Source organism: Trachinotus anak, unplaced genomic scaffold, assembly GCF_046630095.1.
Source record: "Trachinotus anak isolate AG129_WGS33_773 ecotype Australia unplaced genomic scaffold, CSIRO_AGI_Tana_v1 ptg000013l, whole genome shotgun sequence".
NCBI classification, from domain to species: Eukaryota; Metazoa; Chordata; class Actinopteri; order Carangiformes; family Carangidae; genus Trachinotus; species Trachinotus anak.
The window spans coordinates 26607086-26621869 of record NW_027273864.1 but is presented as its reverse complement, the minus strand read 5'-3'; the positions used below and the strand labels follow the sequence as shown (position 1 = coordinate 26621869).

Genomic DNA, 14784 nt, shown 5'->3' with positions numbered 1-14784 from the left:
GGGGGTTGGGGCAGACAGACAGAGTTTATGGATGAAGTGGAAGTGTGCCTCCTCCCTTGAGAGAGACAGACAGAATAATTAACTAACTTCTGAGGCAGAACTGAACTGGTCCCAAGAGGAGAAACACACTGAAACATCACCGTTAATATTTCAGTATCATTACTTTACAAATGAAAAACAAACATCAAACATGTACATGATAAATGTATGAACACAAGAGTGCAACAGGTTTCACACTTGTAAAAAAAAAGTGTAGAACTGTAAATATATTTATCTCTGGTGATTAAATCTGAATCATTAACTCAACACAAAGCTGCAAAACAAACAGCACAAGGCATCAACTACAATGACGGGTTGGAGCTACTGAGAACACACACTGACACAATAACTTCTACAAATGTTATATAGCACTTCTTCTTCTGATGTCATTTCAACTTTGTTTCCTTATAGACAGCAGTTTATTTTGCACCTTCAATTAAACGTATTGTTATTTACTGTAGCTGATATCAGCACAGCTTTATAACAGTATTAATCAAATCATATTTGTATTATTATTATTTTGTTACAAAACTGCAGCCACGACATGTTTGATGAAATTCTTCCTGAAACTTTAAATTATTTGTGAACAAATGGTAACACTTTAATGTGTAATTTTATAATACTGATGTAGGAAATGACAGTGTGACAATATCTACTTCATGTAATTAGTTTATAAAAGACTTGAATGTAGGTATGACCAGATATAAGAACATTAATAACATGTTCATTAATGTCCAGTTCAATTCTAACTTTCTTCTCTGACGACAGATTTTATATCATAACTGCTAAGAAGAGGAGCATCTTCTTCTCCTCAGTTCTCATGAGATAAAATCTTCCTGAAACAGTCACCAGCAGGACTCAGTGTGTCCAGTAAACATGTGTCTTCTCTCTGTCAGAGACGTTTAAACGTTGCTGACAGTGTTTCCCGCTCTCTACCCAGCAGTGACCTTTCAGGTGAGCTCAGGTCTACAGAGCATGTAAACTGACCTGGTGTCAGCTGTGTGTGAATCCAGCATGTGTCTTATCTTTATGTGTTTAATGGCCCTTATCAGGCACACTGTCCCAGCCGCTGCACATCTGCAGCAGCCTGATCAGATGAGAGAGCGGGAAGGTTCCCAGGTAATAAAAGAGGAGGGAGCTGCTTGTGTCGGCTCTGTACCTCCACAGATCTGCAGCAGCCTCCCTCCGCTGAGGCCACCAGGCCAGTTAACCATGAGATAATTGATGCCTCTCTCCTATTGTTGTGCGGGCCTCGCCCACTGGCCTCAGAGTGTGGGAAAGCTAATCCTGCCTGGGACTCATGGCTTTGTAATGCTAATGTGGGCCTATAAATAGAGGAGAGGGCTCCTCAGTCACATCACAGCTCACTCTGCTCTCCACCAGGATGGCTCCAACCAACACCAGAGACTCTCCCATCTCAGTGCTCTCTACCAAAGACAGACACAAAGTAAGTCCTGCTGCCAAGCTGCTCTCATCTCACTTTCCATCACTGCTCTGTGTTTCTTCCTGAGCTGAATCCACTGAATGTCTTCCTGACCGAGCTTCCTCTTCTCTCCAACAGCTGAGGAAACCAGTTGTGGAGAAGATGCGCAGAGATCGCATCAACAGCTGCATCGAGCAGCTCAAGGTCCTGCTGGAGAAGGAGTTCAACAAACAGGATCCCAACGCCAAGCTGGAGAAGGCCGACGTGCTGGAGATGACGGTGGTGTTCCTGAAGCAGCAGCTGCAGCCTCAGAGCTCCAGCGCCCTCGTGGCTCACAGCGACGGATACTCCCACTGCTGGAAGGAGACGCTGCACTTCCTGTCCCAGAACTCCCTAAAGGAGGTGACGCTGCCACACCTCCAGCACCTCCACGCTGCCCACAGAGCCGGCCAGGACGCCTGCCCCACTCCGACCCTCTCCTCCCACAGCCACATCCAGGCTGCAGGGAAGCAGCAGCCCAGCTCTCACAGAGCCATGTGGAGGCCCTGGTAGACGCTGGTCTGGATCTCAGCGGGTGGATGTCCTCCATCAGGAGGCCTGGAGGAGACGACTACTCTTCATGTTGGACTGGAAGCAGCGTTTAAAGCTTTGATGCTGCAGTTTCTCCAGTGTGGAACTTATGTGTCTTTACAATGTAAAACTCTTGACTATGCCTTGTTTACAATGTGACTCCTGTGGAGTCGGCTCTTTAATGACTGTAATGCATCGTGTGCTGGAGGAACTTCTCCTGTCAAGTGAGTTTGACTGTGACCTTTTATAAAGGGAAATGATGAGATTTATTCTGAGATATATGAGATATTTAAACAGTTTGTACTGACTGATGTTTCAATAAATTCACTTAATTGTCTTTAAATCTTATTTTCCTTTATTTAATTTTCATTCCAGATGTTCACCATATACATAATCTATACATCAAATAACACCAGACATTCACTGTTCGTTTACAACAAAACAATCTTTATAATTTCTAGTATTTACACTTCTGATGATGGACGTTATTGTAATACAGAAGATAGGAATCACTCTTAATTTAAAGTTAACATTTCTAAATTGGTGGATACGTATGTGCTTCTTTAACATGACCTCTTCTCTTCCAATAAAACTCCTCATGGCTGAAGTCAATGAAAAACATCTGTAGGACTCCTCCACTCAGTGTATTTTCATGAAAAAGCCAAATAATTCCTGCTGTGCTCCTCCATGGTGCCTCATGTACCAACTAAACTTTACTAATCTGAAGAAATGCAGCATCTGTCACTTAAGTAAAAGAAACAATAACACAATATAAAACACTTGGTTACAAGCAGAAGTATTGTGTTGAATTATCGAGCCCCAAACGTCCCACTACATGACATCTTTTTATCTAATGAGCACCAAATAATTTATGTGCAACAAGATATAAAATAACAATACATTTTCTCCTGTTAGTTCTGCTGTGATTTTTCTGTCAACATGGTGATTTTTTTTTACAACCTGAGCAGGTGTAACCAGCAACAATGACTGGAAACACCTGTGTGAGTGTGCTGAGAGCAGCAGACTGCAGCTGTTTATATAAATATAGTGCAGTGCAAGTATAGAGAAGAATGAACTGGACAGTTACTGAATAAAGTACAAGGACGACAGCAGTGCTACTGCAGGTGTTCATGATGTTCAGTTTGCCCTGAAGTGACACAACAGTAGAAACAGCAGCAGTTAAAAGATCACACAGGTGAATGAACAGCTTCAGCAGACTGAACACTGTGGTTTACGTTTCAGATAAAACTACTGTCTGTCATTCACATTTACAACCTGAGACACTGAGTCTCTGTGTCAACATGTAGTTATGGTCATGTATGTAAAGGTCTTTTTACTTATGTTTGATTGACATAATCGCATAAGACTGTTGTGGTTGTTTGTCTTCTGTTGCCTGGTAACAGCTGAACAACATGTGAAAATCACAGGGTTTTTGAACACAAAGAACACAACATGTGTGTTCATGTACTCAGAGCGAACAGCTTCGGTGTCTCTGCAAATCGGATTGTGTGCTGTCACACGTGCAGGATGGCGTCTGTCAGCGGTCCAGCGCGGGTGTGTGTGTGTGTGTGTGTGTGTGTGTCTGAGCGTGTGTGTCTGAGCGTGCCTGCTGTGGGGCTTTGTGTGCTAAACCCTGGGCTCCTCTTGAGTGGTGGGCTCTGTCAGCTCTGGTTGCATCAAACAGTTGGTGAGCTGAGTTGCTGCAGGTCTGCATGGCAATAAGGCTGCAGGTCCACATGACTGCAGGTTTGTGGTGCCGCAGGGCCGCAGGGCCATGGGCCCACAGCGCTGCACGTCCACAGGGCAACAGGTCTGCAGGGTGTCCCCCCTGTGTGGAGTCTGCCTCTCCAAAGCTTTCCCACACTCCTCAGTCTTACTCCCCCTTCATCCCCAGGACAAAGGAAGTGTGCCGTGTTAAATTATCCCCCACCCCCACCACCCTGCTCCACCATGATGGTGGGAAACCTGACCATGCTGCCCCACCCCACCTCCCCTCCCTTCTCTTCTCACATATCTGCCTCCAGATCTGGAGGGAAAAGTTGGTTTTGCATTGTATTTGCATTGTATTTGCATGGTGTTTGCATGGTGTTTGTCAGAGTGAAATAATCAGATAAACAGATTAGAAATAAATCAACCAATCAATCAATGGCATATCATTGTACCCTGATAACAACACCCTGGAGGAATTTCAGTCAGGCTTTACAGCAAACCACAGCACTGAAACGGCTCTTAGTAAAATAATCAGCGACCTCTAAACTCTGATGAAAATGTCTCAGTTCTTGTCCTCTTAGACATTTGATTGATCAGGATATCCTGATCAAGATATCCTGATCAATCGTCTTGAGAAGTTGGTCGGTCTTTCTGACTGTGTGTTAAACTGGTTCAAAACATCAAAGGAGAAAGTTTGCCTCAGTCTCGGAGATCATGTGTATGAGAAACGTGAGGTCTGCTCAAGTGGCATCATCAGAATCACAATGTATGTTTCCATAGTTACGCTGGGGACACAAACCTGTACATCTCCGCTCAACCAGATGATGCTGCAGCTATGTACTCCCTTAATACTTGTCTTCTAGCAATAAATAAATGTTTGAGCAATAAATTCCTTAAGATAAATTATTTTAATTATTAATTTATTCATGAGATATTTTTCTATGTTATTTTATTACTATTCCATCTCATTTTTATCATGTGAAGCACTTGGTGCATATAATGTCTTTCCTGTAAAGCACTTTGAGCTGCTTTTCTTGTATATATTGCTTAATTAATATTATACAATGATATATGGATGTAGTACACAGTGAGAAAGTGTGTGTGTGTGTTCGACAGTCTGTGTGGAAGCGTGGGAACTCTCTGCCCTGCGTCTGATGTAAGCAGGTGTAAGTCAGGCTGCAGGGCAGGTCTGCTTTCCCAGGTGAGAGCAGATGGGTTTACACACACTACACTCTTAGCAAACACACACACACACACACACACACACGCAGGTAAAGGACACACAGTGCATCTTACACTAACACCATAAATGTCATAAATATCACCAGAATCACCACCTTGTGTTTGTTTGTCTCCACCAACCACATCAGGTCCAGACTCATGTAACATATGGAGCGAAGGGGAATTTAAAATGTAATAAAAGGTACTAAGTGTTTTTTTGCAGAACATTATGATGTCACAGTGAGGTTGACCTTTGCCCTTTTGCATATAAAATATAATCACTTCATCTTTATCCTCTTTGAAATTTATGTTTAATTGTGTCATGAATAGTGCATGAATTCTTGTGTTATGGCCAAATTCACGTTTTGTGAGTTAAGTGTAACATTAGCCACCAAATTCCAATCAGCTGATGTTTGTGCCAGATGTAATGAAATTTGTCTGATCAGCAGAGGAAGAAGCACTGAACCAAAACAAGTGTAACAACAGCGTAAAGGTAAAAGTCCTGCATTATTCAGTATCAGCAGCTAAATGTAGCTCAGCTACTAAAAGTAAAAGTGTTCATCATGATGAAACATCTTTATTACAGAACAGTCTCATATTGTATTTTTTACAGCCTGAATTTTAGAATTAATCTGTAAAACTTTAACAAGTGATTTGACACAGACTGATTTAGACACAATAAAAACATAAGTGAAAATGTATTAAAATTTGTCTAACTGGAAACTGTAACCCAGCAGGCAGAGGTGAAGGTAATTGGGGTGATTTTTTAATACATATGATTGGAAAATATATACCTAGTAACTACAGCTGTGAAATGAACGTAGCAGTAAAAGTACAACATTTCCCTCTGGCATGTATCAAACAGAAAAGAATGAAATAATTAAGAGAAGAAGAACCTAAGATTTGTATTTAATAAATGCATTTAGTTATTATTTATCAGTCCAGTCATGTACTTTCTAAATCTATTTTGATAACTAATACTTTTATAACTTAAAGTAAAATTTTTATGCATCATTTTTTACACAAAACACACTCAATGATAAAGTTTACAATTCTGTAAAACACTCATTATTATAAAATAGTTTTTGGGTCATAAAAATAGAATTTAGCTCCTGAAATAACTAGAAAAAAAACCCCCCTGAGAATAAATTATTCAAAGGCACAGCCCCTCCTCCCTCCTAAAACACACGCGCACACACACACACACAAACAGACTCTCTTGGCTGATGTGTGTGGGAAAGTGGAGAAAGCCGTAAACCCACGAGGTCAGGCGCTGCCTCAGATGGTTTACACACAACTGCTCCTGTTATCTGATTAATGAGAGACGCCCGGTCAATATCTCTCTGATCACAGCGGTCCTCATGTTTTATGGAGATAACAGCTGTTCACAGCCTCGTCTACATTCCTGATTTCTGCCCCTGGAACTGATGGAGTTGCCTTTGTCGTAATGAAATGAAAAGTGAAATAATAATTGCACAAGAAAGACAGAAAGGACAGAGCTCATTTGCGAAAATCTTTATTTTGAAACTTCTCTTTTGAGATTACAAGTACTTGTTTCTAAAGGCTTTTACTTTTCCACAGGAAAAGTGCTTTTGTTTCCACGTTCAATCACTTTAACAAGTCGTCTGCAAACACACAGTGTCAACAAATCATTTCACAGCACGGTGATGCCTCCTGTGGAGCAGCTGGCGCTCCAATACAGCCTTTACAAAAGGCATTCGACATATTAAAACATCATTTACACAGACTCAGACTGATAATGAGGTTTAAGGCAAAGTCCACATGAAGACAACGTCTCTACACACACTCACTCCTCGCTGCGAACAGGAGGAGGAATTAAAAGTAAAAGTGCATCAACAGAGCACAACCTGAAACGTCTGCCTCAGCAACAGGCAAATCACTCTTCAATCTGAAGAAACACAAAAGTCACTTCCACTCTTTTTCTCTAATGATATGCAAAAGAAACATCTGTCAGATAAATCACCTCCTGATGGAGGACATCCACCCGCTGAGATCCAGACCAGCGTCTACCAGGGCCTCCACATGGCTCTGTGAGAGCTGGGCTGCTGCTTCCCTGCAGCCTGGATGTGGCTGTGGGAGGAGAGGGTCAGAGTGGGGCAGGCGTCCTGGCCGGCTCTGTGGGCAGCGTGGAGGTGCTGGAGGTGTGGCAGCGTCACCTCCTTTAGGGAGTTCTGGGACAGGAAGTGCAGCGTCTCCTTCCAGCAGTGGGAGTATCCGTCGCTGTGAGCCACGAGGGCGCTGGAGCTCTGAGGCTGCAGCTGCTGCTTCAGGAACACCACCGTCATCTCCAGCACGTCGGCCTTCTCCAGCTTGGCGTTGGGATCCTGTTTGTTGAACTCCTTCTCCAGCAGGACCTTGAGCTGCTCGATGCAGCTGTTGATGCGATCTCTGCGCATCTTCTCCACAACTGGTTTCCTCAGCTGTTGGAGAGAAGAGGAAGCTCGGTCAGGAAGACATTCAGTGGATTCAGCTCAGGAAGAAACACAGAGCAGTGATGGAAAGTGAGATGAGAGCAGCTTGGCAGCAGGACTTACTTTGTGTCTGTCTTTGGTAGAGAGCACTGAGATGGGAGAGTCTCTGGTGTTGGTTGGAGCCATCCTGGTGGAGAGCAGAGTGAGCTGTGATGTGACTGAGGAGCCCTCTCCTCTATTTATAGGCCCACATTAGCATTACAAAGCCATGAGTCCCAGGCAGGATTAGCTTTCCCACACTCTGAGGCCAGTGGGCGAGGCCCGCACAACAATAGGAGAGAGGCATCAATTATCTCATGGTTAACTGGCCTGGTGGCCTCAGCGGAGGGAGGCTGCTGCAGATCTGTGGAGGTACAGAGCCGACACAAGCAGCTCCCTCCTCTTTTATTACCTGGGAACCTTCCCGCTCTCTCATCTGATCAGGCTGCTGCAGATGTGCAGCGGCTGGGACAGTGTGCCTGATAAGGGCCATTAAACACATAAAGATAAGACACATGCTGGATTCACACACAGCTGACACCAGGTCAGTTTACATGCTCTGTAGACCTGAGCTCACCTGAAAGGTCACTGCTGGGTAGAGAGCGGGAAACACTGTCAGCAACGTTTAAACGTCTCTGACAGAGAGAAGACACATGTTTACTGGACACACTGAGTCCTGCTGGTGACTGTTTCAGGAAGATTTTATCTCATGAGAACTGAGGAGAAGAAGATGCTCCTCTTCTTAGCAGTTATGATATAAAATCTGTCGTCAGAGAAGAAAGTTAGAATTGAACTGGACATTAATGAACATGTTATTAATGTTCTTATATCCGCTCATACCTACATTCAAGTCTTTTATAAACTAATTACTACATAAAGTGTCACCATGTACAGAGACACATTGTCACATTGTCATTTCCTACATCAATATTATAAAATTACACATTAAAATCAAGTGTTACCATTTGTTTCTAATTTTGTTTCTAATTTTCTCTGTTTCACTTCATTCACATTATTTCACGAACTGAGCGACGGAGAAGGAGGGAAAACTCAGAGAGATTTGGAGGGAAAACGGCTTCACTAAAGTAACTGTCAATTAAACACAATTACCCAGTGTCCTCTGGGAAGGCACACTTCTATTGTGTGACACCTCCTCCTCAAAGAGCCCCCACCACCACCACCACCACCAACCTCCTCCTCCTCTTTCACTCACCGCTTTAGGAGAATATGTAATAAATGGGAAAGAGAGTGTGGGAAAGGAGGTTGGGATCCTGCTCACACACATCCTCCGGTCAATAGAGCCCCCCCTGCCCCCCCCCCCCTCCCCCCTCCCCTCCACACAGAGCCTTTCAACCTGCAGGATCAGATCAGAGGCTCCGCTGAGCCGGGGGACGCGTGTGGGATGTTTCTGTGTGTTTATACTCACCTACTGCTTACACCTCCTCCTCATCCTCCTCCTCCTCCTGCAGCCCTCTCATAAACCTCACATTTGGCTCGACACCTGCTGCCAGCGGTGGAGAAGCCACTCACATCATTCACCGAACTAAAAGCGCCACTAACACAGTGCAAAAATAATCTCTTCCGAGTAAAAGTCAGTGAAAGCAACATTTACGGTAAATATGAAAAGTAATTGATGCATCATAGCAGCATGTTCCATGGTGAAGATTTTGTAGATTTTAAAGCAAACCGGATGCACATGACACAACCTGCAGCTTTGCAGCAAAATGTCTGAATACTTTTGTCAATGAGAGATTTCAGTTTCGGATTTTTAATACATTTCAAAAACATGTGTGGTTTGCTGAGTGAAGGCTGATGGGAAAACAGCAGGTTTATCTATTTACAGTTAAATCCACAGCAGGATAAAGTGAAGCTGTTGTATATTTTACACATATCCAGCTGATATGTCTGTACTTTTACTTCACTTCAAGGAAGGAAGCTGCATTTTTCTTATTGTGCAGCTGTTTGTAACAAATAAAGTTATTTTTTTTTACCATTGTAAGTAGTGAATTATTGAAGGACATATAAATGTGTTTTTATTGTGCGACTTTTAACAGCACAGAGGAGAATGTGACATGGTTGCCCCGAGCGAGGGATGAAATCACAGAGTAATTTGGATCCTTCACGTGTGTTAATGGCCATGAAAGTGTGAGCAGAGAGAGGCAGATGGTGCAGCCTCCACTTGGAGGGAAATCTTCACGTCCTTTTCTTCTCTGTTCCTCAGGATGCATTTCTCAGAAGTGAGTCATGACACAATATGCAAATGAAAAACACATCATTTGGCCCATAAACACATTCCAGTGTGGCACCCCCCCACCCCCCCTTCCAGTTCAGAGAGAAAAGCCTCAAAGTGCCCCCATGCCACACATCCACATACACACACTCCCACATGCACGCGCCAAACAACATGTCTCCATGGCTTTGAGCCCAGATGCGTCAGTGTGTGTGTGTGTCCGAGGACCTCTCTTCACTCAGGAATGTGTGAGAGCTGCGACCAGCTCCTCGTTCCCACACTTCAGCCTCCATTCAGGGCAGCACCCCACCCTGCGGCAGTCGCCACTGATCCTCCAGACCCTCATTATACCCCGACCTCAATAGACCATCTGGACAGCTGCTGCACACACACTGACAGCACACACACACACACACACACACACACACACACACACACACACACTGACAGCACACCTCAGAGGGAGCAGGTAGGTGACCAGAGCAGAGAGGAAAGGTGCTCAGCTGTTCATAAAAAAGACTGTGACAGAAAGTATTTACTCATGTTTTGTTTTTTAACCTTTCTTCAAAAAACAAGACTAAAACTAAATTAAAAGTTTTTAAATTTTCATCAACAAATAAAAAATAAACAATAATGTGACAGACAAATGGCAAAATGAAATACTGTTTTAATCCAGGAGCCAATAATAACAATAGTATTTATCGGTTTGACCTGCTGCTCTGAGAAGCATCCTCCCTCCATTATCCTTCAGACTCTGTCACAGATGTTCTCTGACGTTCTCTGAAGAACCAGATTAATTTGTTGAATTCACAGTACAGTTGATTAAGAATTAGCAAAAACACAAACAAAAAAACAAAAAAAAAAAACAAAAAACAAAACAAGGCAGCATGAAGACATTAAGAAAAAGCTAAGTTGACCTAGCATCATCAGGTGTTAAGTTCAGGATTAATGTCAACAAACCATTCTCAATAAATTATTGATTAAGTTGTAGTTTATATCATGTGGCTGCTATAATACCAATGCATTAATTCTCTCTCTTTGTCTATTGTGGTTAAACTTTCTTGCAAACAGGAAAACACTTGAGAAAATTTTTCCTCTGACTAAAAGAGAAGATAAATCACATCAGAAAAGCGGGTCTTGGTGTCAAAGGAAGATACTTGACAATGGTACCATTTTCCCGCCAGGAGAGGCTTTTCTCCGATGCCTGTGTTCAGTCACATCACATGTCCCAGGAATGCTTTTTACACAGGGGTCAGGCTTTTCCCAGCTCCTCTGTGAGGCTGGTGCAGTCACAGGGACACTTGTTGATACTTTGTTGAGGAGGGGGGTCTCTAAGAGCACCTGCCCCCCCCCCAGCTTTGTGGCCCGGGCCCTCAGTCAAAGCCTGGTTCATCACAACAGAGTCAGGAATGCTTTGTGCCCCCTTTGTGCCCAGTCTGCATGGAGACGGGAATTAAAGTGACCTGTGAGGTGGACGGCGAGGAGCGACGAAGAAAGACGACTTGTGGAGAACAATGAAGATAAGTTAGGTAGAAAATAAAAAATGTATCAAAATTAGTGGCAGTGACTTTCATGTTCCTATAAAACATCCACATACTGTATTTATCTCACCTGTCACCCAAATCTTAAAGTTTGTAACTGGCAGGGGCTGACACAGTGGTACCTGTGTTAATGCAAATAATTGCTGTCTGGGCTGACAAGGCTTGTTGTGAACCAGCAGATGTATCGGAATGGTTAGCATAGTTAGCATCTTTTATTTGTTTATGTTGTTTGTTAGCTTGTAACTGCCAGTGACTGACACATTGTTAGTGGCAGTGCTAATGCAAACTCTCTCTCTCTATACCAACAAGGTTTTTGGTGTATTTTTCCCGCCCCAGTCTCCACAAGTTGAGAGGATTGGTTCCACAGGTTACATGACGTATGAATCTCTGGCTGTTTGAAGCTGTTTCTATGAGACTGTCATTGGTTCACTGCAGTTCCAAGGAGGAAATATGCAGATAATGGTGTTGACTGCTTATTTCGCTCAAGATATGTCTTGTACCGTATAAAAAACTGACACATATAAACAAGGTTAAAAGCTTGATTCTCATTGGAGGGGATCCTGCGCCAACAGATTTCTTCCACCCAGTTCTGTTGCACTTTCTAGGTTCTTGTACATTGTTTTTCCATTTTATGCTTCTTGGTACTTACAGTCCTGCGCCAGATCTACTTTTTATTGCACGACACTTCTCTAACCGTCGCTTGTATATTAACACATACGTTACGGGCCCAGTGCCCTGGTGTTGCTTCTCTCTCTTTCCTGCTCCAGGTGTCACCTCTCCTCCAGTGGAGCAGGTTAACGGTGCGCAGCTGCTCCCAATCGCCATTGGCAGGAGGTATAAGAGTGGAGAGAGGGGCCCGGTCGGTGCCAGTGTTTGGTAGTGTGAACACTGTGTGCTGTTTGACTCCTTGTTTCAGTGGGCGGGTGCCATAATATTTGACTTACCTGCATTTTCTTTTGTTCTTTGACCTTGGTTTGGTGTTAAGTTGTGAAAACCCGGTTGTTGAGTTTATTGGAAATCAGCGCTTTCAGTTACCTTTTGTGGTAATTTTACTTTGTTTCTTAGTTTGATACTAAAATTCCTTTTTTACACATTGTTCTGCCTCCTGATCTTTCTTTCTTTCCCGGGGAACTTTGTATTTTTGTTACTTCCCCTCATCCCCTGGTTCCTCCTAGTGGAACATAACAACATATAATGAGTTTATAAAGTACGACACACTTGTAAAGATTAAACCTGCAGCTTACAACCTGTTTGGTTTGAACTCTTGTTTAATGATTCTGTGTATCTGTGCATCTTCATCATGTTTCAGTCTCTCAGTTGTTTTCAGTTCCGCCAAAGAGACATTTCACTACCACACTTCTTTTCCATATTTCTATCCTGCCTCTTTACAAAAGATTGTAGGTGGTGCTGTACTAACACCACCTAAGGGGAGCTGGACTTGCTGTGGACTTGCTGTGGACTCTGTGACTTTGTGCCGTTGTCTGCAGCACATGTCCTGCTGCTGTGGGAAATTTGGGGCAGGATTAAAACCTTTGAAGATGGCGCAGCAGCTGGGGCTGGAAAAGGCGGGAAACCTGTGTTATAATAGAGAGAGAAGCAGCGTGGAGAGCAGAGATGTGACATTTTTAACACATCCCTGGTCACTCTGTGTAGTTTAAGGCACAGTTAGGGACTGTAGCTCACCATATGTCCAGTTAAATTATCGTTACAACAGTTTGTCAGTAACATGTTGTTATTATTTATTCATATAAAAGTCCAGTGACAGAACCGCATGACCACACAGTCTGTTTTTATCCTGGTTCAAAGGGAGCGGGAATAAAGTGAGCGGCCAAAATAAAAAGCCTTAATCTCCAGCTAATCTTTATCTCTGCTGGAGGACAAAGACATGTGGCAATGTCAAGGTGGGACAGCGTCAACTTTCCCTTTTTCTGTCCTGCCCTTTCACTTTTATTTCTTCTTTTTACTGCACTTTTTACTCCACCTGTTCCCTCAGGACACATTCTTTGTCCAAGCAGCAATGCAGAGTCAATTTAGCATGAAGTCATTGAAACTTTCTTTGTGATTAAAGGAGCCTCAGACTGTGGGAACCTGCTGTCAGACAGAGACCTGGAGTCCTCACCCACTCTGCATTTATTTATCAACTTTAGTTAAAGATGACTCAGTTTAAGAGTCTACAAAACCTATGACCACTTTATTAATTAGTATATGAAGAAATGAGAATGAGCTCAAACAGCCACAACTTTAAAATTCTGCTCAGATGTTCCTGCTTCAATAATGATAATTAAATGATATGATATCACTAACAGGGGCCAATATGAATATTTTTACTTTTGATTTTTAAGAACATCTTGCTGCTTTATTGTTTATTAATTTATTCAAAGGGAACAGTGGAGATGAATCAACGCTGGCATTTATAAACATAAATGAAATATATAAATGTAAATTTACTGAAAACTGACAGGGAGATGAGAAGCTTTACTACATTACCATCTTAACAAAAGCATAACAATATCAAAACATTGTGAACTATTTTATCTATGAAAACATTGACTCAGTCATGAAAACGTGATGTTAAGTCTCATTTTTAAAATGCTCCATGTTGTACAGCTTTATTATTACAGAGATATTATTTGTCCATTCACTTTTCATATAAATGAAATAATACTGCAGAATCCTAAATGAGACACATCTCCACTTATACTGTTTTCATATAACAGTCTGCATGTGGAACAAAATGATAACAGAAAAGATAATAATAAGAACAATTACATTATTTGTGGATTAAAAAAGATAAAACAGATTATCCCTGAGGACTTTGGAGTCCTGCAGACATCAACAGACAAACTAAAGACTCATTTCCCAAACAGCCAAACTTCAGAGTGTCTTTGTCAAGTTTTTTGGCGGGAGTTTGGTGTCCGCAGAGTAAACATGCTCTCAGGGATTGAATGGTCCAGCTGCTGCTCTCGGGACAAAGACAGGACCTGAGCTTTCTCACACTCGCACCATTCAGAGCTGACAACTGGGAAGTGTGTGTCCTATTTTCCAGCAGCTCCTACAGTTTACTGCTCGTAAGTGCAGCCATATGGTAATAAGCAGCTTAACATTTCCATGTGAATATGGCAGCAGAGAGCGAGGCTTCATTATGACACCAAAACCTGCTGGATATCTGAATCAGTGTTGATCTGTTTACTGATTTCAACAATAAATCCAAATTTTAATCTTTTGTGCAAATGCAAATGAGCATCACAGGCTGATTCTGGATCTGTGAAGCCCTCTGCAATAACTGTCGAAATCCTCCTTGTACTTGTACTAATATTCAGGGATATGGTTAGGGACACAAAACAGTGGTGGAAGACATATTGAAAATCTCTTTCTAAATCATCCATGTAAAAATACTTAATTATTGTCCTGCATTTAAAATTGTACTTAAGTAAAAAGACAGAATATTCAGTATTATTAGCAAAATGTACTTAAAGTATCAAAAGTAAGAGGTAAAAGTGAGTGTTATGCTATTCATTTAAAGAATGAATACGTGGATGTAAAAATGCTTAATTATAAGTAAAAGTTTTTTGTCTAATT

General features: G+C 42.3%; 2 protein-coding genes across 2 annotated transcripts; one reads left to right on the top strand and one right to left on the bottom strand.

The window, feature by feature from the left end:
* Positions 1-843: 843 nt before the first annotated feature.
* LOC139631028 (transcription factor HES-5-like) lies at positions 844-2369 on the top strand. The gene is made up of 2 exons (XM_071494958.1): positions 844-1486; positions 1601-2369. The coding sequence occupies exons 1-2, from the start codon at positions 1424-1426 to the stop codon at positions 2012-2014; spliced, it is 477 nt and encodes a 158-aa protein (XP_071351059.1). The 5' UTR covers positions 844-1423; the 3' UTR covers positions 2015-2369.
* Positions 2370-6463: 4094 nt separating this feature from the next.
* Positions 6464-8160, bottom strand: her15.1 (hairy and enhancer of split-related 15, tandem duplicate 1). The gene is made up of 2 exons (XM_071494959.1): positions 7519-8160; positions 6464-7404 (listed from the first exon to the last, which is right to left on the bottom strand). The coding sequence occupies exons 1-2, from the start codon at positions 7579-7581 to the stop codon at positions 6991-6993; spliced, it is 477 nt and encodes a 158-aa protein (XP_071351060.1). The 5' UTR covers positions 7582-8160; the 3' UTR covers positions 6464-6990.
* Positions 8161-14784: the final 6624 nt, after the last annotated feature.